This window comes from Orcinus orca, chromosome 6, assembly GCF_937001465.1.
Source record: "Orcinus orca chromosome 6, mOrcOrc1.1, whole genome shotgun sequence".
In the NCBI taxonomy this organism is placed as follows: Eukaryota; Metazoa; Chordata; class Mammalia; order Artiodactyla; family Delphinidae; genus Orcinus; species Orcinus orca.
In genome coordinates, this window is record NC_064564.1 from 81,882,064 (window position 1) to 81,905,941 (window position 23,878).

General features: G+C 42.7%; 1 protein-coding gene across 4 annotated transcripts in view; it reads right to left on the reverse strand.

Moving 5' to 3' along the window:
* Window positions 1–23,878, reverse strand: part of TLE1 (TLE family member 1, transcriptional corepressor) — a 511,226-nt gene that overhangs the window by 26,573 nt on the left and 460,775 nt on the right. For 2 of the 4 annotated variants that reach the window (XM_049711660.1, XM_049711659.1), the window contains exons 7-11: window positions 18,577–18,781; window positions 17,822–17,838; window positions 5,696–5,812; window positions 1,748–1,801; window positions 1,112–1,264 (exon numbers count right to left, since the gene is read on the reverse strand). In XM_049711660.1, coding sequence (XP_049567617.1) covers window positions 1,112–1,264; window positions 1,748–1,801; window positions 5,696–5,812; window positions 17,822–17,838; window positions 18,577–18,781 — 546 coding nt within the window. Of the gene's footprint in view, window positions 1–1,111; window positions 1,265–1,747; window positions 1,802–5,695; window positions 5,813–12,188; window positions 17,793–17,821; window positions 17,839–18,576; window positions 18,782–23,878 lie in introns of those variants that run through there. The other 2 variants (XM_049711657.1, XM_049711656.1) reach the window with 2 other exon arrangements.

Consider the following 23,878-nt stretch of genomic DNA (forward strand, 5'->3'; position numbering starts at 1 on the left):
TGGATCTTGGCCAAGTTTGAAGGATGACCACCCAGAGGAAAGTTCCCGGTCACTCAGAAGCGACTGCCCCGGTCATCGAGAATATCACAGGGAGGACCCCCTTTCTACCTTTGCTGCTTAATGGCAGTGGGATTGAGACTAACAGTGAGAGGCAGCGGAGCCATCAATTTGATGAGAAGCAAACTGGCATCTCAGGGGCAAAAGCCCTAGACCTAGTCCTATCATTTTGAGAGATGTGCCTAAAAAAATAACTCTTTGGCATTCAGCAGCTGCACCCATTTGCCAACGTAACCAGAGTGGACCCACTAGTGCAGGGGCCTTCAGGAGTCAGGAGAGTAACAGGGTCACAGGGCATCTTCTTCTGCATCTTAACCCTTCGTGTCCCTTTAATCATAGTCTGAGAAGCACTCTGGGGTAGCAAAGAACATGGGTTAGAGAGACCCCAGCTCCCTCTGGCCTTGGATCTGACGAGCTGTGCAAACTTGGCAAATTCCTCCAGCTTCCCTCCCCATCAGTGAAATGGGATAATGCCTTGAGGGACTATGTAGGGATTAACTGCAGGGTTGTTATGGTGCAGTTATGGTGAGTGAAGAGATGAGATACTCCACGATGTTTGTTGAATGACTGAAAGCATGAATTGGCCTGATGTACCCACATCCCCCCCCCGAGTTCCAGGCTTCCCCTGGTGCCGCCTTGAGTACATCACCATCTGCCCAGCAACCCAATCACAACATGACCCAACAGGGTGGGTCAGTCTAAAACCAGGGGAAGTGTACCGCTTAAGAAAATGAGGACTCCTTAGGACCTAAGGCATTTGAACCATTTGCCAACTAGGAAGTTGAGCCTATGCCAGGAACATATCCCCCAAGTAAGAAGGAAATGGGCATGGAAGCTTGTTATCTCTCTCTAATCATGGCCCAAAATAGACGACCCAGAGGGCAAAAGTAATCACCATGGGGACAGAAAGCAGAATGATGAGCTTCACTTTTAAACCCTTAAAAATGTAACTCTCAATTAGTAAAAACCCCACATTTCAAATACTTTAGGGAACCTCTGGTTCCCTGATAAAACTAAACTGCTAAATAGGCAAGTGACAGTTCTTATGACCTACCAAGCTCATTTCTTTGGATTTCAAAGAAGTGGAACTTCCCGAGGAGGCGGTGGATGCCGGGCTGCTGGAGGCGTCTTTCTTTAGCAGACGGTTTTTGTCGATCCCATTTTCCCTGGGTGAGTGGGCGGGGCTTGCTCGTGGAGACGAGGGGTCCTCAACAAGCACAAGCAAAGGGCTCGTGATTTCACTTAGAATGGACGGATCTTTCCACACCAATTCGCCAAATTAAAGGAGAGCCCTGAAAGTCCTTCAGATTTGGGGGATTTGAGGGTGTGCACCTAATACTGCTATTACAATGAATAGGATGGTGTTTGCGAGTGCACCCATGAAGACACCATAAAGAAACAAATCTAGAAATAATCGTATCTTCCCTCATGCTCAGATACTTTGCCCAGAGGGCACGGGACCGAAAGGAGCACCAGATACCAACTTAGGAATCCAAAATGGTTAGGGAAACAGATTTTTTTTTTTAAAGGAAACAAAAGTTTGTGTCGGTTTTAGACACTTATTGTTCCATCCACGAACAACCATTAAATCCTTAACGTGTAAAGTTGCAAAAGACCAAAATATGGTGGTTCCACTTCCTTTCTCTCACAAGTCACTCTGAAAATAAAGTTTGATAAAGAGAATGGTTACCTCATTAGACACATCCACAACTAAGTTGTCATCACTTTTGTCACCATCGCTGTCCTGAAAAAAAAGAAATTTTAATGCCATTTACTAAAGGGTTTGAGGCTCAATTAAATTTCTGTAGCTCTTGGTAGCAGACAGACTAGCAAATGACCTGGGCTCCCTTCCAGAATGCCAGTCCTGGTAATTAATACCACCGTCTCCCCTTCGCATCTGACCTGGGGACGTGCAAAGACCCAGGCAGGAAACTCTGCTGCAGCAGCACACCAGCTAAACAATCACAATGTGTATACAACAGGTGATGGCAAGCCGTAAAACCTGGCGCACAGTAAGGGCTCAATAAATGTTTGCAGCAGCTGAATCTCTCTTATAATCTGAAATCTGCATATCCTTATCTCAGAGATCTTTCCCCACTGGATTTCAAATTAAGAACACAATTTCGGGCTTCCCTGGTGGCGCAGTGGTTGAGAGTCCGCCTGCCGATGCAGGGGACACGGGTTCGTGCCCCGGTCCAGGAAGATCCCACATGCCGCGGAGTGGCTGGGCCCGTGAGCCATGGCCGCTGGGCCTGCGCGTCTGGAGCCTGTGCTCCGCAACGGGAGAGGCCACAACAGTGAGAGGCCCGCGTACCGCAAAAAACAAACAAACAAACTAAAAAGAACACAATTTCACGTCATTGATTTTTTTTGTGTATCACCTTGAAGGCTGCCAATCAATTCTAGTGTTCATGGACAATTCATAATTATAAAGACAAACTTGAACCCTGTTCCCATGGGGTTACTAGTTACTACAAAAAATTAAATAAAGGAAACAAAAAACTACAAACAACAAAGCTGGCTACTGGTTGGGATAATGTACCAAGATCTAACCTCATGATAAGAATAAAGCTCTTTAGCAATCAGCTTGGAATATTCTTGAGATGGAAGGAAGATAGGATGGCAGTATCTGGAGGGCCCTGGCATCCTACATTAGGGCTTTTAATGTCTTGACATGAAGCCATAAAATTGGCTAATCAGAGGAAACTCCAAGGTTGCACGCACTGAGTTTCAAAAAGCTTCAGAAAAGCTGTTCAATTTAACGTGATCACTCCTAAATCAAATTCAGGGCAGGCTGAAGAAGTCTACTTTCTTAGCCAAAAGGCCTTATATGTCTTTTAGTACAGAGTAATACAACGGACATACGGAAAAATAAGTTATCGCAATGGGTCCTATTCTCAAAAAGGAGCAGGCCCCTGGTTTATGATCTACACAATGCTTTTACTGATGTCACTGTCAAATAAGAATACACAAATAATGTTTGAGACATATTAGTACAAGTGCAGGTGTCACCCATTAGCTTTTTGTGGCCCCCAAGTCCAGCTAGAAAGGTACCCTCAACTCTAAATTCATGTCTTAAATGTTTTATCTAGCCATACCTAAAGCAGTAAGTGCGGGAGATCCAGTTTACTTTCTTCAGTAATGTGTTACTAGATATACCTTTAGTCATCGTTATAAAGGCACCATGCAACTCACTAGCAATAACAAAAGATTACAACCAATGAGGAAGCCTGGGTAATTAAAAATAACGGGCTATTGAAAGAAATATTTTCATGCAATAAAAGAAAAAATTAATACTAAAGAAAATTTACTTTCTCTTAGTAAAGCCCACAGAAAAGCACAAACATTGCCGGGTGTTAAGAAACCCAGGGTGCGGGAATTCCCTGGTGGTCCGGTGGTTAGGACTCCGCACTTCCACTGCAGGGGGCATGGATTTGATCCCTGGTTGGGGAACTAAGATCCCACATGCCACATGGTGTAGCCAAAAAACAAAACAAAACAAAAACAAACCAAAAAAGCCACTGATTAAAAAAAAAAAAAAGAAAGAAACCGAGAGTGGTGGTGACTAAGTATAAGGCTAGGGGGATTCCCTTTAGGAAAAAAAAAAACCCCAGTATAAAAACAGTTAATGTAATGTACAGACCAAACTGGCAAAAGGTAGCAAATAACTAATTTATTATAATGGAACTGTGCAGTGAGTCCTTAAGTAGTCTGAAATTTAAATCTTAGCTTTGTACTGGACCCTTCTGCAAATATAAACCTTCACGGTACAGTATACACCTGTCATCAAACATCTAAGGTCTGAGTCCTTTGCCCCAGGTTCTCCAACATCATCTCAATACATCACCCTCAACTACCTACACAACTAGACATACCTAGTACAAACAGGTTACAAAAAAGTCAGCAGAGCTATGGATTCTAGATCCCTCACTACTAAATAACTTATCTACAGAGCAACTCGGAATTCTATCATTGGCAAACTTGCAAATTTCTGTATGTCGTGGACTTTCTTGACTAGCTTATTAACAGTTGATGCCATATATAAACATACTTGTGTGGGATACTGGCTCTGGGCAAAAGATAAGGGGTAAATATGTGCTAAAAAGGCTTGGGCTGTGGTGGGGAGATCAACAACTTGGGTTCTTGGGATGTTATTATGGTACAAAGTATGGACCAATTTGAGGACCTCTGGCAAAATATCCAATCCTAGGCTCTCGCTTTGGGAATCCTAACATGGTGATAAAGAGCATGGATCCTGGAGTCAGACTGTCTCCAGGCTGTGCCGCTAATTCTGACCTTGGGCAAATCACTTAAAAGCTCTGTGCTTCACTTCCCTTATCAATGAAATGGAGGGATGATACAAAACTCACAGGGTTGTTTTCAGAGTTAAATGAAACAAGCCACGTAGAAGCACACAGTACCTGACGCTAACTTGAGATGTTGCCCAAGAAATGTTACCCACGGTTAGCCATTGGCTTGCGCCAGCCAGCAGAAGGCAGAGGTCTCGCGTGGAAACCTCCGCACAGCCTGCACAGCAGCCAGCCAGAGGTAGACACTTCTTCCTCCAGGGGCAGTGGGGAGTGGCCTAATTGGAATTCTACTCCCACACTGTTCCTGAGAATGTGTGCATCCTGAAACAGACACTCGGGGACACACAAGGAAACTACAAGGCATCTGTCAGCTGCAATGTTTATGACGCCGAGACCAGCACCAATGGCCATTTGGCTTGGTTTGCTCTCCTCATGAATGTGGTTTTAGCTACATCTAAGTCAAGAGTCCTCACATCCAGTCGTGTGATCTCATCTGTAGGGTTTGAACGAGATACCCCCAGTGTTTCTTCCAGGCTTTTTTTTTACCATGGACTTTTATCACTACACTGCTCCCTGTGGAAGAGGACGAACTCTGCCTTAAGACATGATAAGAGCCTGAATATATTACCAGAATGGCATTCAAAAAGGTAAGTTGGTGACACCGAATTCTTGCCCTTGTTATTTTAGCAGGACAGGCTACCAAATTTGCAAGGTCTAGTACAAAATGAAAATGCAGGCCCTAGCCTCAAAATTGAGAATTTGAAGAAGCTGGAGAGCACAGCATGAAACCAATGGTGAGGCAGGGCCCCTGCAAGACCAGGGTCAGTGCAGCTACACAGGCTGCACACCACGAAGCCAGCCCTACAATTCTGTATTCCCTCTCATGAGTAACTACGGCAGAAAGCCTAAAATTTAATACTAAGCCTGGCAGATGCATAATTTACAGCTCAAGATGGAAATAATATCCTACAATGTAAGAATCTATCCTCTTGATACTATTATTATTTTTTTTTTTTGCGGTATGCGGGCCTCTCACTGTTGTGGCCTCTCCCATTGTGGAACACAGGCTCCGGACGTGCAGGCTCAGCGGCCATGGCTCATGGGCCCAGCTGCTCTGCAGAATGTGGGATCTTCCCAGACCGGGGCATGAACCTGTGTCCCCTGCATCGGCAGGCGGACTCTCAACCACTGCACCACCAGGGAAGCCCGATACTATTATTTTAAGGGATGTGAAATTGTCACTAAGATCTTAGAGGTCCTTTGTATACTCACTTAGAAGCTGAGCAAGGAAGCAAACCAATATTATTTCAAGTCCTTTATTTACTTACATAGTGGCTGGAGTCCTTATCGTCCACCTTTCTTTTTTTGATGTCATTGGAAAACTCGGGTCCATTTCTGCGTTTATCTGTGCCTCTTAGACTGTCTGGGACCACGAGGGAGTTACTCTGCAAGACAAAAAAAATTAATCAAAGATTTCTTCCCAGGTCTCCCTGTACACATGAAAACCCCACCTGGATGTGATAGCTGGTTTAGAAAGGTGATGCCTACATGGCCTTTCATTCCATTTAATTCGTCTCATCTGAAGACTTTGATGGCAAACATTTATAGAGATTTAGGCACTTAAAAGGGAGACCCTGACTATGCACTCAAGCCGTCCAAAGCCTGGTGGATCCTTCAGGCCCTGCTCACTTAAAATGTTCTTCTGTTCTGTTTGCTGTTAGAGAAATGGGAGCCTGCTGTTTATATGCGGATGTGTTTTCATTCTTTCCTACTGAGACTCCCTGGTCAGGAATAAGAATGGCCTATGAGCAAAACCTGAGATCACTCTATTAGACATATTCTGTGACTGTAAGAGTCAATGTGTGCCTCTCTAAAAAGACACAAAGAGAACGGGTGGGATTAACAGCATGGTTTCCTAAAAGGCAAATCACATTTTCCACAGTCACAATGAAGGAACTCTTTTGAGTTCTTCTAATTTATTGTTGAAAATAAGATTTGGTGTTCCTTGCCAAGAGCACTGAAATTTAAGACCCAAAGCAGGAATTCCAGCCAGTGAATCTTCAACAGCAAGGCCAGCTCCCACACACAAAAGCGGGAACAAGGACTAATCTTTTCCACAAACCACACAGGATACTTTCATTCACATGTGCTGAGTATGAACTGTTGACCCAAAGAAAACAGGCATTTTAGATATTTGAGGGTCACATGACACGATGTGACATCCCTTCAATTCCCATCTCCCCTCGGGGCTAAAGCATCAGAACATGTTACAATGAGTTCTTTTAAGTGCGGGATTAGCATACGCAAGGGGGCAATTTGTTCAGTGGTGTGTTACTGCCTTGAACAATGCTGAATGGGCCGTGCAAAAACTTTCTTTCTCAAAGCCCAGATAACCTCAGTTTCTGAAAGATGTTGAAGAACTAAGTCGGGGAGTCCAGGGCCAACAAACAGTAATGCTACCTTTCTTTGCCACAATATAAAATAGAAGGGGCCTGGGGAAACCTTTAAGTTAGACCATCTCTAAAGCAATAGTTACGTACCATGAGCAAATCTTTAATGGTCCATTTTTAGAGGCCATGGATGGGTCTTCGTTCCTAACCAGCCCAAGGAAATTAGCCAGGTGGCTGGCTCTCAAAACTCCCCCGTGAAAACCGTGAACCCCACCATGGGAACGTTCTCATCTCAACCACACACAGGAGGAAATCAAAAGTGGGAATCAGAAGGCATTCTGAAGCCTCTTTGCCCACTTCAGAGGCTGCCTCTGAAGCAGCTGAGCTCTCATTCACGACCGTTCAAGCTCCACAAATGCCAGGAGGCTTACATAAAAGCAGCAGGGAGGGACCAATGCAATTCAATATAGAGAAGCTCAGAATAACGTCTTGAGCTCAGTGTGGGGCTGAAAGGTGAGCTGGCTGGATCCCTGAGCTAATTACATTGGTAAATATCTGCTAAAAACTAACCCCTCTGACCCAGACCCACAGCCTGACAGGTCGCAGGAGACTTAACAAAACTGCAAAGTGCTTACATGCTGGGGAGGGGAGAAGCAGCTTGAGCTCATGTGGAAAAAGTGTCCATACACACCTGTCTGTCTTCTAGATTATGTCAGCCCCCAAGTCTCCTCCTCCAGACTCAGACCAGATACATTAAGGTCAAGGCTGTATCATATTCAACTTGACATCTACCCACTTGCCCAGCAGAATGTAGCATAGAGTCGGTGTCCACTCACAATTTAAAAGTCTCTTTCCCCAGGGTCCCCTGTGTAGCCCTCCTGCTGTAATTAGCAGGGGGCATCCAAACCACTCAGCCATCCGAAGACAGCTTTTTAATGATCTGATTTTTTGAATGTCAAGTGGTACTGTGAACATAAAAGTAAACGACACGCCTATTAGGAACAATGCAATTTCTGCTAGAAACAATAACGTTCCTCTGGCTGGACCTGTGAGCCCGTCAAGCTTTGAGGCTTCTGCGTCTCCGTATCAGAAGTTAAATTCCCGTTTGAGCAGCTTAAGTGAGGCCTGTAATCTGACTGCGTTTTGCAAAGCTCTGAAAGTTCTTCTAAATTTAGATGGGGCTGATAATTAGCACCCTTGCTTATCTGAAAATTGGCTCCATTCAGATGGAAGATTGAGACAAGTTACAAAACGAAATGTCTCATCATACCTTTGATGCTGTAAAACTGATTCAAAACAAGGCAGCAAAGAGTATGGGCGGCAGAGGCCTGGGAGAGCCACAGTCCAGAGTCAGGGGGTGCCTGGCTCACGCTGCAGCCCCAACAAAGACGAACCACTTTCTTTTACCCTTGTTCCCATGAAACTTGCTTGCTGTGTGTAATTGTCCCTGACATCCTCCAGCCCTGACACTGCTTTCATTGTTGTTCTTGACTTAAGCAAATAGTTCCAGCCTAATGGACTTCATTTGCTGTTGGCAACAAAAACAGTCTTGCTTAACTACTGCCTAGGTGACCCTAATCCTCTTGGCTACCTCACTTGCTCCCCAGAAACCCAAAAGTGACTACATGGGTAGTACTGGACGTCTCCTAATACCATTAAGTCTTCTTCCCTCATGCTGCGTTTTGTTCTCACGTACCGTCTTATGTTCCTCAGGGCTCAGAAGTGGAATACAGTCATTTTGATGGTTGTTCTGAGCCACTTTACACATATTTTGAGAATGCGTACTGACTGAATATCCTTTGGATCCTTCAAAATTTAGGGTTTTACCTTGATTTGTTAGATTTGAACGAGGAGAAGACAGACTCAAATTTAACGTTAAAATTTAATATTTAATCAACATTTAAATGTTGATTAAAAGCCTGTTTGTGAAAGAATAAAACTGAGGTTGCTTCGCTTTAAGTTACTGAAAAAGTCATGCATTCTAAACACTGAAGATAATTAGGACCAAACTTCTCAAGACGCCAAAGCAACCTTAACACATATCCACCCTCTTCACCCTCCTCAATTTATCTAGAGGATGTTCAGAGGGGAAGGCAATTTGCCTAAAGTCAAGAAGCACTATCCTTTAAGTCAACTCGCCTGTGCTCCGGGAAGAAGTGATTTTTAAACTCAGTTTATATACATCAAATACTTGGACCCAAATACTTGACCCCCAAATACTTCTCATTTAAAAGTCACATTGGCTCTTTAACCTATTGAGCTTCATATTCTAATGTGACATAATAATGCCTACTGCATGCTATCTCTGATTCCCCCCACCTCCTAATCACAGACACATCTTGATTTACTTGGTTAGAGGCCCACCATAACAAAATTGTGAACATTTAAAAAAAAAAAAAGAACATTTTACAGCCTACTTTTAAATGACCTGAAAACAGTCCCAAGTTCCTGGCTTTCCACTCATGAATCCGGCCCAAGATGCACACTAACAAAGACCCCAGCAGACAGCAACAAAGCAGCCCAGGTACTCACAGCACTGGCTTCATGCCACATCGACCACCAAGAATAGTGGTTCCACAGACCTATTTGCTGCTGCAGCCTTCTCTTCCCAGAGTCCATATCTTGAAAGATATGTATCGACCAAACAGCGTTCATCAAGTAAAATTCCCCTTTCAAATTTTTATTTGCCAGAGTTTTTTAATCAACATGAGAATTAGTGTTACCACACTGACTGCTATACTCTAATTCTAGCCAAGAAACTTGATGTTTTATTTCACCTTGCAGCTGGTAAAATTTAATCATCTCCCAGACTTTTTCAAACGCTGTAACTATTGGGCAGACTTCTACAAATGTTCTGAGAACTGGGATTTCCAGACTGTATATAAGTTTTCCTTTGTTTCAAAATTTTCTTAAGAACCAAACAAAATCATCTTATTTACCTTATGTCTTCTACAAGAACTCTGAGTAGAAGTCTTATACAGCTCATGGGGGATATTACAAATCTGAGCATATCAAGATCTAAAAGCCCATTATGTCTTCAAAACAAGCTAAAATTTGAAAACCATGATGATTTTCTGCACCTAACAAGTTGCACACGTTGACGGGAATAGAGCCAAGTAAAACGATAAGGGGAGAGGCAGACCAGAGAAGTCTCTGAAGAAAACAAGCGCCCTCTGAAATGTTCAGTACCAAAGACAGAGTGTCCAAAAGACCTGTTAGCCCAACAGGCATGCTTTTCTCTCCATTTATATATATGAGACTACACATGAAATGACTTGATGAGGTGTAAGAACAGAGAAAACGTTATGAACCACAAGAAGGGACCCATCCCTCTTAAAATCTGAAATATCTGAGAACCTAAAACCTCAGTGGGCAACGGCACTGACAACAGACAAATTGTTCACTGTGGTTACCCTGTGCTTCCTGAGGGTCACTTCCTGCACTAACAGTGATGTGATGGTTAAGAACATGTACAAGGGGCTTCCCTGGTGGCGCAGTGGTTGAGAGTCTGCCTGCCAATGCAGGGGACGCGGGTTCCGGCCCTGGTCTGGGGGGGTCCCACATGCCGCAGAGCGGCTGGGCCCGTGGGCCGCAGCTGCTGGGCCTGCACGTCTGGAGCCTGTGCTCCGTGGCAGGAGGGGCCACAATGGTGAGGGGCCCGCGCACTGCGATAGGGGGTGGCCCCCGCTCGCCGCAGCTGGGGGGAGCCCTCGCACAGAGGCGGGGACCCAACACAGCCAAAAATAAATAAATAAATTTATATATTAAAAAAAAAGAACAGGTACAAGAGTGAGCAGAAAAGCTGCTCAGAAGAGAAAAGAAAAAGTAGGAGGTCTTCCAATATTACGACTGGTGTGCACTCCTTGAGTGGTCAGATCCAGAGCACCATTTCCCAAATAGGTGAACCATGTTTTATAAAAACACACACCAGAACCGTTCCCTGCTGAGTGGGCACGTTAACTAGAGTTGGTGGCAATGTGAACCCCGTGGGTAGAACTGGACAGTGTATTCTCTTAAAGTAAAAATAAACATGCAAACACACAAGTACTGAACCATACCTTCATATAAGAACTTACCATGTAAGCAGAAGAGTCTTTTGAACTTCAAAGAGCATTCAGTCGAATCAGAAGAAAATGTCAAGAGTTGGACCCTGTACCACCTTTGTTCTGACCATTCTAGACAATCATGTTTCTATTTCATGCTCTGAACACCCACCCCCTCAAGACCAAGGTAAAGAGACTCAGCTGCTTTAATATGAATAAAAAATAGTCTTTAAATTCTTATTCCAAGAATTTTACTTTTCTTTGGCAATTTAACAGGAATGGTTGTTCATGTATACAGAGGTATCTTGGAAGGTAAACTCCAGAATATATAAAAGAAAGCATGTTTACATTGTCAGTGTGGCCAAAACCCTTTATAAGAGTATTCATGTATCCTTCATCTATCCTGAGACCTCAAAGCAATTCTTCTGCCAACCAAGTCTAAACCTTGAAGCCACCAGCAGCAAACGTGAAAGGAAAACCCGTTCATGGAGACAGCAAAAGCGAGACAGGTTTCCCTAATGTGAAAATAATACACATTATTCAAATGGATTTCTTTAGCTGCCATGCTAATTCCCCTTGGGAACGGTGTCCTCCTCACAGGAAAAGTGTCTGTGTCAGAGGTACAGATTGGAAACTCATGACACCTCATTTATCCTCAGTTACACTAAGGCAGTGGGAACCTAATTTGCTAGCACACTCTACACTGACAATTAACTTCTCGGTGAACATTAAAACAATGAGGTAAGGACGCACCCCATCACATCTCTGCGCCTTCTCATCCACACCTGGTACCAATTAAGCCATCACCCTGTGTGGTACTTCGTGCTGCAGTCCAGTTGGTCATTCAAGTATTCTGTGTGACAAATGCATTTTTAACCTGTAAGATTAACGATCCCCACTTGTCAACAGTGAAGAGTGGAAGCAAGTGGAGACATGTGGAAATGTGGAAATCACATCTTGGAAGACTGGCTGTGAAGCAGGCCTAAAGGGTACATGTCTAGTTTTCATATTGTTTAAAGGCAAAATATGTGAAAAAACAAAAAAACAGGGTGTTCTTGCACCTCGATCTAAGAACTTGGCACTGTCGGGCGCAGACGGGCGACACAGGAGGATACTCGGAATGAAACGGAGCCAGACATACACACCCAGTGAGTATTTGGGCTGGAAGAAGTACTAAACCACAAAATGCCTTCGGCATCAACTCTCTACATCCACAGCTTGCCCTTCCACCCTGCTTCTCCACGTAAAACAAAATAAAACCAATAAAAAAACTCTGGAGCTCATAACAAATATAACTGTTTAAAAATAATCGTTAAATGACCTCGTAACACCTTCATTCCCCTAATCAGGACCGTGGTCACAGCCAAAATCAAATTTGTATTTCAAACCTTTTCTAGAAGCATGTTTTCGAAGTGCTCGTCATTCTTCAGCCCCTGATGAGATGCTTCTACTGCAAGAAAAGGTCCTGAAACTAGAAAGCACTGGGTCAGGACTTGACTGTGGTATCTGGATATCGGACGCCACTTAACCCATCTCTCCTCATCAGAAAGACCGAGACACAAAGTTTATTGCTTACTGTGTTCTAGAGGGAATACTGAAGATGATGATCAGGCCAAAAGGAAAATAAAAGTTTACAAAATCTGCTCCAAAGGGTGGGCATTAAGGTTTCTAATTACAGAACACAAAATGAAGCCTAAAAAAGTTTGTGGAGGGAGAAAATAGCCTCTACCTGCTTTCTGTTTGTTTAAAGATGCCCTATCCTCACTGAGATCTCAGGGAGGTAAGACCTGAACATTCTCTGGTCACGCACAGGTCCTGACATCTGCCTGGCAAGCTCCGGCCCCACAGCGAGCAGACACCTCACCTGGCACAGGAACACGCCACTCCCGACAAGCAAGAAGCTGCCAGTGCTTTCCTTCCTTCAGGGGGTCACCCTTCTCGTGGCAGTGATGCTGGCTTTCCCAGAAGATCTATGTTTTTAAGCACAGAGTTTTAAATTCTGCCAAAAGAAAAATCTACTGAGGCAACCGCTTAAGAAAACTTAATGTTTTCCGCTGCGCCTGAATATTGAGATTTCAGGTGATTCATTTCAGTTTTATCCTTTATCTCCAGGCAATTCCTTGACATAAGTCAGGTCAACAACATTTAGGCGAAAACACCTCCTCCTGGTCCCTGTTTACCTTTGATGAATTCGAGCACCGTGAGACTGATCAAGTTCCTAAGAGGCTGGGATGGGTTTTGTGATGCTGACACACTAAGAATCATTAGGAATGGTCACCGGTCATGTGAGCCCTCACCTCCACAACAGCCTCACACATTTTTTAAAAAGGAAACCACAAGTAACTACGCTGACGGTGACTAACAACGCATCTACTGTTGTCTGGCTACCCTGCAGGTAGAGTCAGGGAGGACTTTCCTAAAGGCTTGCTACGGTATGTCTGACGACTTCCCATTTGCAGTCCCTAAACCCTCACCCTGCAGACAGCCACCATCACCACTTTATAGAAGGATGAGAAATCTTGCCTGTGCAGCCAGAACTCCACTGGGGTCTGCCTTTGTCCAAAACCCATGTTCTTTCTATCGCTGTCCCTTTTCCCCCCACACCCACAGTGCCGCGGTCCTGAAGAGCCGCTGGGAGACGCTGTGACATTCAAAAAAATAAAATTTCAGAAACAGGCCAAGAGTGAAGTATTCCCCAAAGCAAGCCTCACACCTTATTTCCTCCTTGCTCTCTATACTGCTGAGTGTCGTCTTAGAAAAGAGTGAAGGGATGGGTGGTCCGTAACTAGGATCTGGTCCTACCTCTGCCAATAAACTAGTGAAGTACAACAGCTAGAAAAGAAAAAGATAAAGACACCCCCTTACATTAAATAAAGTGATGGCTGTCATAACTACTTTTAAATAAGTTCTAAATGTGAACATAATTTTAGAAATGTTATAGGAATGGCAACAGGGTCCCTCAGAAAGACATGATCTAAATCTCCACCTCTGTTAATTAACTATATGACCAAAGACACCCAACCTCCTTACTTTGGTGTCTTATTGAGAAAATGATGGTGACGCACCATTTTGACCTCTGAAGTAGATGAAAAGTGCTTAGACTTTTCTGGGCCAGGAACCCCTTTGGAGAATTTAATGCATGTTATGATCTCTCCTCAGCACTATGTAAGAGCACTGACCCACTCTGCATACAATTTTAGAGGGGTCCCAGGACCTTCTGAAGTCCACTAGGAACCCGCCTTAGGTCTACAGATCGTCCCTGTCCTGAGTCTCTCCCACATAGCCCCCTCAAGTCTCCTCCCTCTTCCAAATGTTCCAAATAGCGATCACATGAGTTAGATATTTCAGTGCTTTTCGTTCAACACATAATTTGACTTTGACATTAAAAGCTATCACTGCAAAATGGCAGCAAGTATACGCAGTGCCTCAGCCAGTGCCTGGCACATAGTAAGTGGTCAATAAATATGCTAAATGAATGAGTATTTAAACATCCATTCTACCATTTTTCTTAAAACCCATACAACTCCGTGTCAATTCTCTAACTCCAGGTCTTTCAAGTAGACGTATCTAAAGTGCATTCCCTTCAGCCAAAATTTAGTGCAATTCATCTTTAAATTAATTGGGATATCTAAAGTTTTTATTACTCCTGAAGAAGTAAGGGCTTTTGTTAGGTCATTTTTTTGCTCAGTAGTAGCACTCTGGTAAATAGGCTTATGTTAGGAAAAAAAAAAGGTTTGCGAATTAGAAAACAGCCAAACAGCAAAATACACCTCTCAAAAGTTACTAGCTTTATCATTCATCCCTTTCAGAAACAAGAAACTTAAAAATAGTGTCCGTATTTTCTCTCTGTTCTCAGCACCTTTATTTCCTGGGTTTTACATTAAACAGGTTACATTAAGGTTCATTTGTTTTCCTACCATAAAACCTTAAACCAGCAAATGGAATAATCTGTCACTAAAAATAAACATAAACTATCTATGAACCAGTTTTAGGCTCACCGATAACAATCCACACACACTCACACTCCCTCCGGCATAAGTCCCTGCTTTTTGAACTTGATATAAAAAACATGTTTGTTCAACATAGAAGGAAGGGCAGGAAAAAAACAAGACTATATGCCAGCCTAGAATTTTTTAGAACTCCTTGGTCTTCTTTATGGCAGAGGTTCTCAGAGTTTGGTCCAAGGACCCTGAGGGTGTCTCTCTGTGGGCAGATTTCTTCCAGTACTTAAACCGAAACAATGTATGGCAACAAAGAGAATGCAGAAGCCCAGGAGAATTCAACTGCCCTCTTTTAGGCCAGGCATTAAAGACATCTGCAAATGTGCAAAAAAAACTAAACTACTCTTCCCACTGCAATTTTTTATTTTGGGAAATAGTTATTTTTCATTAAAAATGTTATTTATGCTAACACAGGTAGCTCTTTATCTGTTTAAGCGATTTTAAAATGTTTTATTTCTAACCCAGAAAATTTTCAAAATATATGACACACATAAATAAAAGTTCTCTGGGGTCATCAGTTACTTTAAGGGTAAAAGATTCTGAGACCATAAGGTTTGAAAATCGCTGCCCTATAGCCACTGCTCTTAACCCCTCGATGAGTGAACAAACGAAACAGCAGTACAGAGCAATGAACTGACTTTATCTGCCAAGTAAAATTCAACTTCATAATTCAAACCACTTTATTAAACAGATAAGTACTATAATATTTTAGGAGCTAACAGTACACATCATCTCATTACCCACTGAGTCTCATATTTAATTTTACACAAAGTTTGAAGAGAGCTAGTTAATTTTATGTAACTGCAGCAAAATCCCACTTATACGGACAGTGAACAATTTAATTCCTCTCTACAGACTGAATTAAATTTTTAGATTAAAAATTAGTGTCGTTTCTCCATTTTATATTATCATTACCATGAGTTTTCTGTAATAATTACACAGGAAACTCAGCATATATACTTATTCTGGAAATACTCTTTGAAATTATTATTAAGACTTGACAAAAATTTGGTGTGAAAAAGGAGACATGCAAATAACACATTAAGTAACCATGTATTTTATATTATTTTATAGATTGGTTTATGCAATGTATCTACCACATTTGGACTTAAAAGTTCAGATTGCTAACTCAACACGGACTTACAAACTAAACTAACTAGACTTGAAAACAATCCACAGCTGCCTGAAACTCAAGAACGATTTAGTACTTCTTTAAGGGTACAACTCATTAACCTTCGTCCACCTCCCCCTCACTTCCCCAGTCAAGTTCTTGATTACATCTTCCAGCCAAAATTACACACAGATTATTAGACATACTCAGAAATACAGTCATACCGAGTTATGGAAAAATGCCTCTACGAGCTTAAGTGTGCAAATTCTACTCTTTCCTGCCACTGGCATTTCAGAGAGGCATACACCATGGTATCCCTTCCACAACTGTCTAGAACTCTTGCTAAAACTTTCTGCAGCCTTGTATCTTCTAGTATTTTTGTTGCTTTTCCTTGGTTCTTTGAGAAAGGGCTTGTGATACATGTACCTACATATCCCTACACATCCCTCACTACAGATATATTTCCTATATTACCTTACATATAGTAAGCATTCAATAAATATACCGTGACGTAAGGTGGAACAGTAGTACTGATAACATAAAGTTGAAATCAAGTCTCAAACCTAGAATAAATTCAATAGATTAAAACATGCAGCAGACTAATGCATGTGGGCATTCCCAGCATCATCTTCTGCCATCTCTATTCTCTGGCCCAGGATTAGGGTTTTTAATGTGATACTCTATTGAATGAACATGACAGAAAAGATGACAATCTATAGGGACACTGAAACAGCAAAATAGAAAGGTCACCTCCATAAATCAGTTTACTTAGGTCCATACTTTCGGAGTAGGTAATTTTATTCCCTAGATCTAATTTTTTTCTCCCCTTTTCTCCTCCCAACATTTTCCAAAGAAAACCTACCTCATCCTTTCACCATTATCCATTCCACCAATACATCCTGACACATGAAGTAAAACAAAGCTCTGTCCCAAAGAGAATTTTAAAAATAGCTACCATTCTACACAGAAGGTGTGTGTGGAGGGGTGCCTAAACTGAAAAAGTTTACACATCATCCCCCCAAACATAAGAAAGTATCAGAGTGATTTAAAAGTTCAGTATCCTATTTTTTAACAATATTTAGATTGAAGATGATCAAAATACTGCCATGTTCAGAAAGAAGGAAGGAAGGAAGGGGGCAAAAACTGGAGGTTATCTGAGCTGAAAAGGGGCCAATTTCTCATTCTGTTTGTTCCACAACATGTAAAAGACGCATTTTAGAGACAGGTCTCCCCACAAGTAACCGGCAGATATGTGTACAGATCAAACGTGCTTTATGTAAAATGAGTAAGATTTAGGCTGGTGGAAAAAAAATGAACTCGATAAGCACAGAGCCCCGTGCACTGAATTTCCTTGGTTTTGAGAGCTTACTCAGACACTCAGTTCTTTGGACTAAAATAAAGTTAAGTTCAAGTTCACACTCCAAAGACAATTATGAAAAGAAAACTAGATATGGAAACCTAGAAACTAAGACGCATTCGCAGAGGATAATGAATGGTTTAGGTAGAAATAACACAATACTAACTAATTTCACATATGGGTGACCTCTTGCCTGCAGAACTGACTTAAGATAAAAATGAATACTCTCTTAAACTACAGGTAAACCTGGACTCGAAGTGCAATGATAAACATATTTTTTAAATGGGTCTGGGGCACATAGGGATCAAAGTGTATTTTCAAGTGAGTAATCATAGCAAACAGCTTTGCCTCCCTCTCACCTGATGGAAGTTTTTATAAAAGACAAAGGGTGGGGGGAAACAGTCATATTTTTTTAAAAAACAAAGAAAAACAACAGGTCGCTGAGAGAGAGTAGAATATACGTGTCTGTGCCTGTGTTTAAAGAAAGGCGGCTGAGGGTGCACTGCAGGGGGGGAGAACGCGTTTATGTGCAGCAGGCGTCAGGGTACTTACTGTGCCTGGTTCTCTGTCTGCTCCCGAGGTTACCAAGAAACGCACAGACATGCCCGTTCAGACACAGAGGCAAGAACAGAAATAAAAAAAAGGGGGGAATAATTAGAACACAAGCCCCAAACAGTTTTAAAATGGCTTTTATTTATATAAGTCATTGCACATTCCTAATACAGTGATTTCCTGAAAATTACAGTATTTTGTAAACATAAGATTTACAGTTTAACCATACACAAAAGCCTATTTTTTTAAAATTTCTTGACAGAATAAATTACTTTTTTTCAAAAATTAGTCAAGTGCAATTTTGCCCAATATTTAATGCATACTAGAATTAAAGCCTATGAAACTAAGTAGTAACAGATGCAATTATCAAACCTTTCATTTGAACACATTCACTTTCAAATTTAACTTCTTATTTCGCCCCATTTAACAACATTACTTTCTTTGAAAATTACCCAATTAAGCAGTTAACAGTTTTCCATAATATGGTACAGGCCACTGGCATTAATGAGGCAGTTGCCAAGATGTCAAGATGCCTGCCATCTAAAGAGATGGAGAAATCTACAGATGCCCACGTTAAACCCTGAAAACCTCCAGGGTGAACTGTGTTTCAGTGGCCAAGCTGTGCGACAGACAGTTCCTCTTAGCTCATTGTTTGCTCTCTGAATGGGTTGGGGCTCTCTTTAGCGGTGCACAAACTTTGCAGCACTGTAAGAGTGTTAGGGCAAGGTCCTAATCCGGCTTGCCCGGCCTCTCACCTCTGTGGTGCTCTGCATCGTGGTGCTTCTTGTCATCTTTAATTGCCAAGTGAGACTGGCCACTCAGAGCACTAGACAGCGCCAGGAGGCCGGCACTGCCGCCGAGGGGCGGGATTCCAGGAGGCTGAAGTCCCGAAGGGTGAGGGGTGAGGGGCACTGGAGGTCCATGGCCGTGAGAAAGATGCTGAGCTTGCAACTGCTGCTGCTGTTGGTGGTGGCGGTGAGAGAGGAAGAGGAGGAGGGAGAGAGAGGGGGGTGGTGGCAGTGGTGGCAGCAGACGTGACAGGAGAGGATGGAGGAGACAGAACAGGAGGTTCCACACACACACACACACACACACACACACACACACAGAGGAAGGGAGCAAGGAGACAGGGAGGAAAGAGAGAAAAAAATGTGGTTAGCACTTTCAGTCCATCAAAAGCTTTCATCTGCTCAGTTACCTGATATCATATAATCTTCCCAAAACATAATCCTCAGATCGACACTGTCACTTTCTGGCCTGACTCACCCCCTGAAAGTGTAGCTACTGATTATTAGCAACCTTGGATAAGTTAGTAAGCCCTCACACGGTGGTGAGTTCCATCTCTAAGCGCCTCCAAGGATGAAATCCAGTGCATCGTTGAATCTAAGATGCCACGGATTTCAGACTCATTCTGACTTCAGAAAGGTTAAAATAGGGGAGGTGCAGATATGCATCCTAATATACAGAAACTATATTCTCAACTAGTCACCAGTTACTAGGTGACTCCATTGCACCCCAGCATTCTTGCGTTAACTTACCACAACGTTAGGATGAGACAAAACCAAACTTTATCTTTAGTTAACAGAACTTAGAAAGCAGGAAGAACTAGCATCTCTCGTGTACTTGTGTGCCCTTAGCCCATCAAGCCCTCACAGAATGGAGGAAGTACTGATATTCCCATTTCACAGATGGGGCTCAAGGCATTGAGTTTCTCCCACCAGGTGGCAGGGAAGTGAAGTCAACGTAGGAAGGACCCTCATGGCTGTGCTCTAGTCATGGTACCACCACATACAGAGGGAGCCCTCAGGGAGCCACGCATGTGACAAATGGAAGGAAACTTAGAGACAAAACTTTGTTTATCCCTTCCTTTCTCCTGGGCCCCATGCCCCAAACCCATCCCCCTCCCGTGTGACCCTCCCGTGTCACAGAGGAAAACACCAAGACTCAGGCCAAGAACCTTGCTGAGGAAGGCACTCCCACCAGCTGTGTGGGACTCCAACCATGATGACCAAGTCCCCATTCCCAAATGCCTTCGCCTCTATCACTTAACCCATTCCAGAAGTTAGAAACCTGTTCACATTAGAGTATCACTGCTCTCATATATTTAAGATTTGTTGCAGGAACCGAAAAAGTATCCAAGCAATGGCCCTTGCACCATAAATCTGGCCACATTTCAGCTGTCCAACATAAAACTCGTTTCTGATGAGACAGTAAAAACGATTAAAGCTCAATTTCCAAGGTGTAATGTTAGGAAATTCTTAAGATTCTGATTTGTGCTCACTTCCCTGGGACTCAATTACTCGTTTTATTTATTACACCCTTGCACGTACTGAATATATTAGATCTTCACACCAGATCTTCAGCAATTTCCACCCTGACCACTGATCTTTGACTGAATCCTAAACATTATGCTTCCGGCACTCAAGAGCAAGAGAAAGCAGCATCTAAAAGGCAGAAGTCAGCATCTATAGTCATTTTACAGTAAATTTTCAACCACTCCTAGTACCTTTTAAAAATCTTTAGGTGCCAACCTTCTCTTTAAACCTCCACTCCTTCCAAAGAGAGCACAGTTCTAATGAGAGGGAAACTGGAAAAGGGGTGAGGTCAGAGCAGGCAGCATTAATAGTATTCTTGGAAAGTATTTATAAACTACTCATTCACCATTTGAGATCATAATAACAACTTCTTTATGCATAAAATCACCTTCCTGTCATCCCAAAGACACTAATTCTTGCTCCGTCACCTTTTAAGAGCTTGGCAGTAGCAGGACATAAAACTGAAGGAGCTGGCAGCAGCATCACGGTCCACTAGGCATGCTCATTAGCACTTAATTAGGAACTAGACACCTGCCATAAGAAATGTGCTCGGAGAAAGATGAGGAACAGGTCTGCCCTACCAGCGATTACTATCATTACTCAGAGTGAAAGCAATGTCCGGCTTCTTGGGGGGAAAGGCAGTGATGCATACACAAGCGGGAGCGGTGGGGTAATTAAGCACGGCACTGATTAAAGAAGATGAGAGAGGCTAAGCAGAGGGGAAGGAATTTAACTATAGGGTGGAGGATACCAACCCTATCACCCTTCCCTGCACCCCACCCCCAGTCCCCCTCTAACATTCCCCCCCAAACGGAGACACCAAAACACAACTCCAGACGTGTGATTTTACGTTAGAGCAAAGGCAGTCTCAGGTGATATTTGGATATGCTAGAAGGAAGCAGATTTTCTGCCAAGCCCAAGTTGGTTTTTGGAAAGATGAACTGGAAAGCATTCTCTGATGTACTATTGAAAAGAAAGACTAAGCTTATAAAATAAAGGGGCTTTGCCACAGCTGTGAAACAGACCTGCAAAGTTAAACTCAACCTTCGGGCAAATAGCTCTCAACAGGGCTATCCAACAGCCTAATTGGCCATGAGTAAGTCCCACCTCCAGCCTGCTCTAGCTTTCCAGGCCCCTTGAAGAGATAGCTCACTGCCCATTATTAGAGGCAATTAGGTTCTTCCATCCTTAGCTTGGCGATCTTGAAAGCTCCTTCTTCCTCCTTTTTTTTTAAAAAGCATAAATCCTATCACAAAATGAAAGGAGTACTAAGTAGGTAGCGACAGGATGAATCACAGCTATTGAAGATGCTGTAGACCCAGGAAATGTGGATACTGCTGCCCCACATTCTCCTTCTTTATCCTGCCATGCAGTGCCCCTAGATAATATTTCCAGCTTCCTTATCTGGCCTCAGCTCGGAATACACCAGAGGGAGGAAGGGTGGGCGGGCATAATGGCTCCCATTTCACAGATGAGAGAGTGGCTTGCTGTGGGGCTCATAGCCAGAACAATGATTGCAAAGCTTTTAGTCCCCAGAACAGCATTTTTCCTGTGACCCCAGCAGCCCAGTCCTGTTCACAAGGGATCAGTTGCAGACCTAGTGTTCCCAAGCAAGGGGAAGGAAGAGGGCAATCTCTTTCTCCACGGAGGACCTCACGTTTCTCCCTTCCCAGGTAAGGAGATACTCTTGAGGGTATGCAATACTGCACACCCAGAGACAATCCACATTCACTATTGGGCATTTACCCGGAAATAAAACCATCTTCACGATGCAGCCTCATCAGCAGTGACAGATGGGAATTTGTTCTTAGATTTATGACTCACGAGTGCCATCCCTCCAGTCCCCACTTTCCAATACCCTACATCTGAAAAAGGAAAGTATCTTTTGCTCTAGCTCTCGTCCAAGGAAGCCGATAAAGAATCATCAAGCTGAAACAGAGATAGTTCTGGCTTCTCTCAGAAGAAGATGCTTAATAAGTAATAAGTGTTATTTCTAAGATAAAATATTTATTGAAATGAACAGAGGGCCCACATCCAGGAGATTGAAACAACTGACTCCAAAAGGGCAGCCCACTTGCCCCATGTGTCCTAAAGAACATTTTTTTCTCAACACGGCTTACCTGGAACAGACTAGTACTCATCACCTTCACCAAAAGGAAGAAATATGAATGTTACTTAAAAATATATGCTACAAGAAAAGAGATCCTGACATTGCTATATAGCCAGCAACACATCAAAAAATCCAATGGCTCCGTCAATTAGGGGAATTTACATGAATCAGTCCTCCATAGACCCAAACCTACCCAAGTCATCGGGGAAACTGTAAAATGTTTCTCAACGTGACAGCAAGGCTGGCTGGGAAAATTCAACCTTCTACCCATTCATTAGCTTGAACTAATTAGTAAACATTTTCTTTAAGTTAACGCTTATAGATTTATACACCACAGAACACATAAGCAACACAGTTTATAAAGCTATCAGAAAAGGCATTTCTGATGAACAGTGGTGGTTTGGGGCAATATGTATCAATCTAGACTGGTAGCTCTTAAACAATTTCAATACCACTTTCCCCACCCCGGGGACATTTGGCAACATCTAGAGACATCTGTGGTTGTCACAACTGGGAGGGAAAGACGAGTAGAAGTGTTGCTGGCATCTAGTAGGTAGAGGCTGGGGATGCTGTTAAACGTCCTACAATGCACCGGACAGCCCCCAGCACAGAGAATTCACGAGCCCAAAACGTCAACAGTGCTGAGGGTGAGAAATTCTGGTCTCAATCTAAGCTGGAATTCTGTCCCATTACATTAGAAACCATGTTCTTATATGCCAAAGGACTTGCCAAATTGTTGCTTAAAAACCAGAAGTACTTTAAAATATTAACTTTTCACTGTCCCTTCCCCATCGAGTACCCTGTCACAGCTCAAAAAAAAATGAGCCTCTGCTTCCTAATGCTGATTCCACTAACAATTCAAAACAAAACAAACAAACAGAAACTTCACATTTTACAAAACAATTGGGGAAAAGAGCTAAATGGGAACTTTTACATACTGTTCTGGTGCCTCAAAGGTGATTAGGGAAAGGTTTAGTTTGGGGCATAAGGAGATAACTGTACTTGTTCTTAACCCAAACAATTTGAATAGGCTGGGAAGGAGACAAGTAAAACAAACACCAAACACTGAGTTAGTGATACTGAAAACCCGCAAGGAATAAAATAACCTCATCCATGTCAAACAACAGCCACACATTTAGAATTTTAATTCACATTTTACCCAGTGCAGACTGGGTCAATTATGTTGCTATATGAAATTGACTTTGCCGTTTACATTCAGAGCCTTAATATAACTGTGCAGTGGTTTCTACATTTTTGTTTCTAAAACAGGTGTGGCACAGGGTTTATCACCACAGAGCTGCCTATACAAGTGGAAAGGACACCAGAATAAAAACGAAGGCCAACGTCCCTCTCATTCCCACTAGATGCTAATAAGTTCCTTATCACCAACCACTGAATTTCTGAAATTTAACCCACTTTATAACCTTTGGGAAAACTATGTCACACAGATCACAAACTGAACCCAACCAGAACTAAAACCATGCCCCAAAATAGCATCTTTAATGCTAAAAGCGTGACAGTAAGTGGCATTTATAGCACTTGGTATTTAAACACTTTTAAAGGGGGGGAGGGGAGTGAAAAGTAGCATTTATTGACAGTTCTCTCCAAGTCATTCTTCCTCGATTTTCTGCT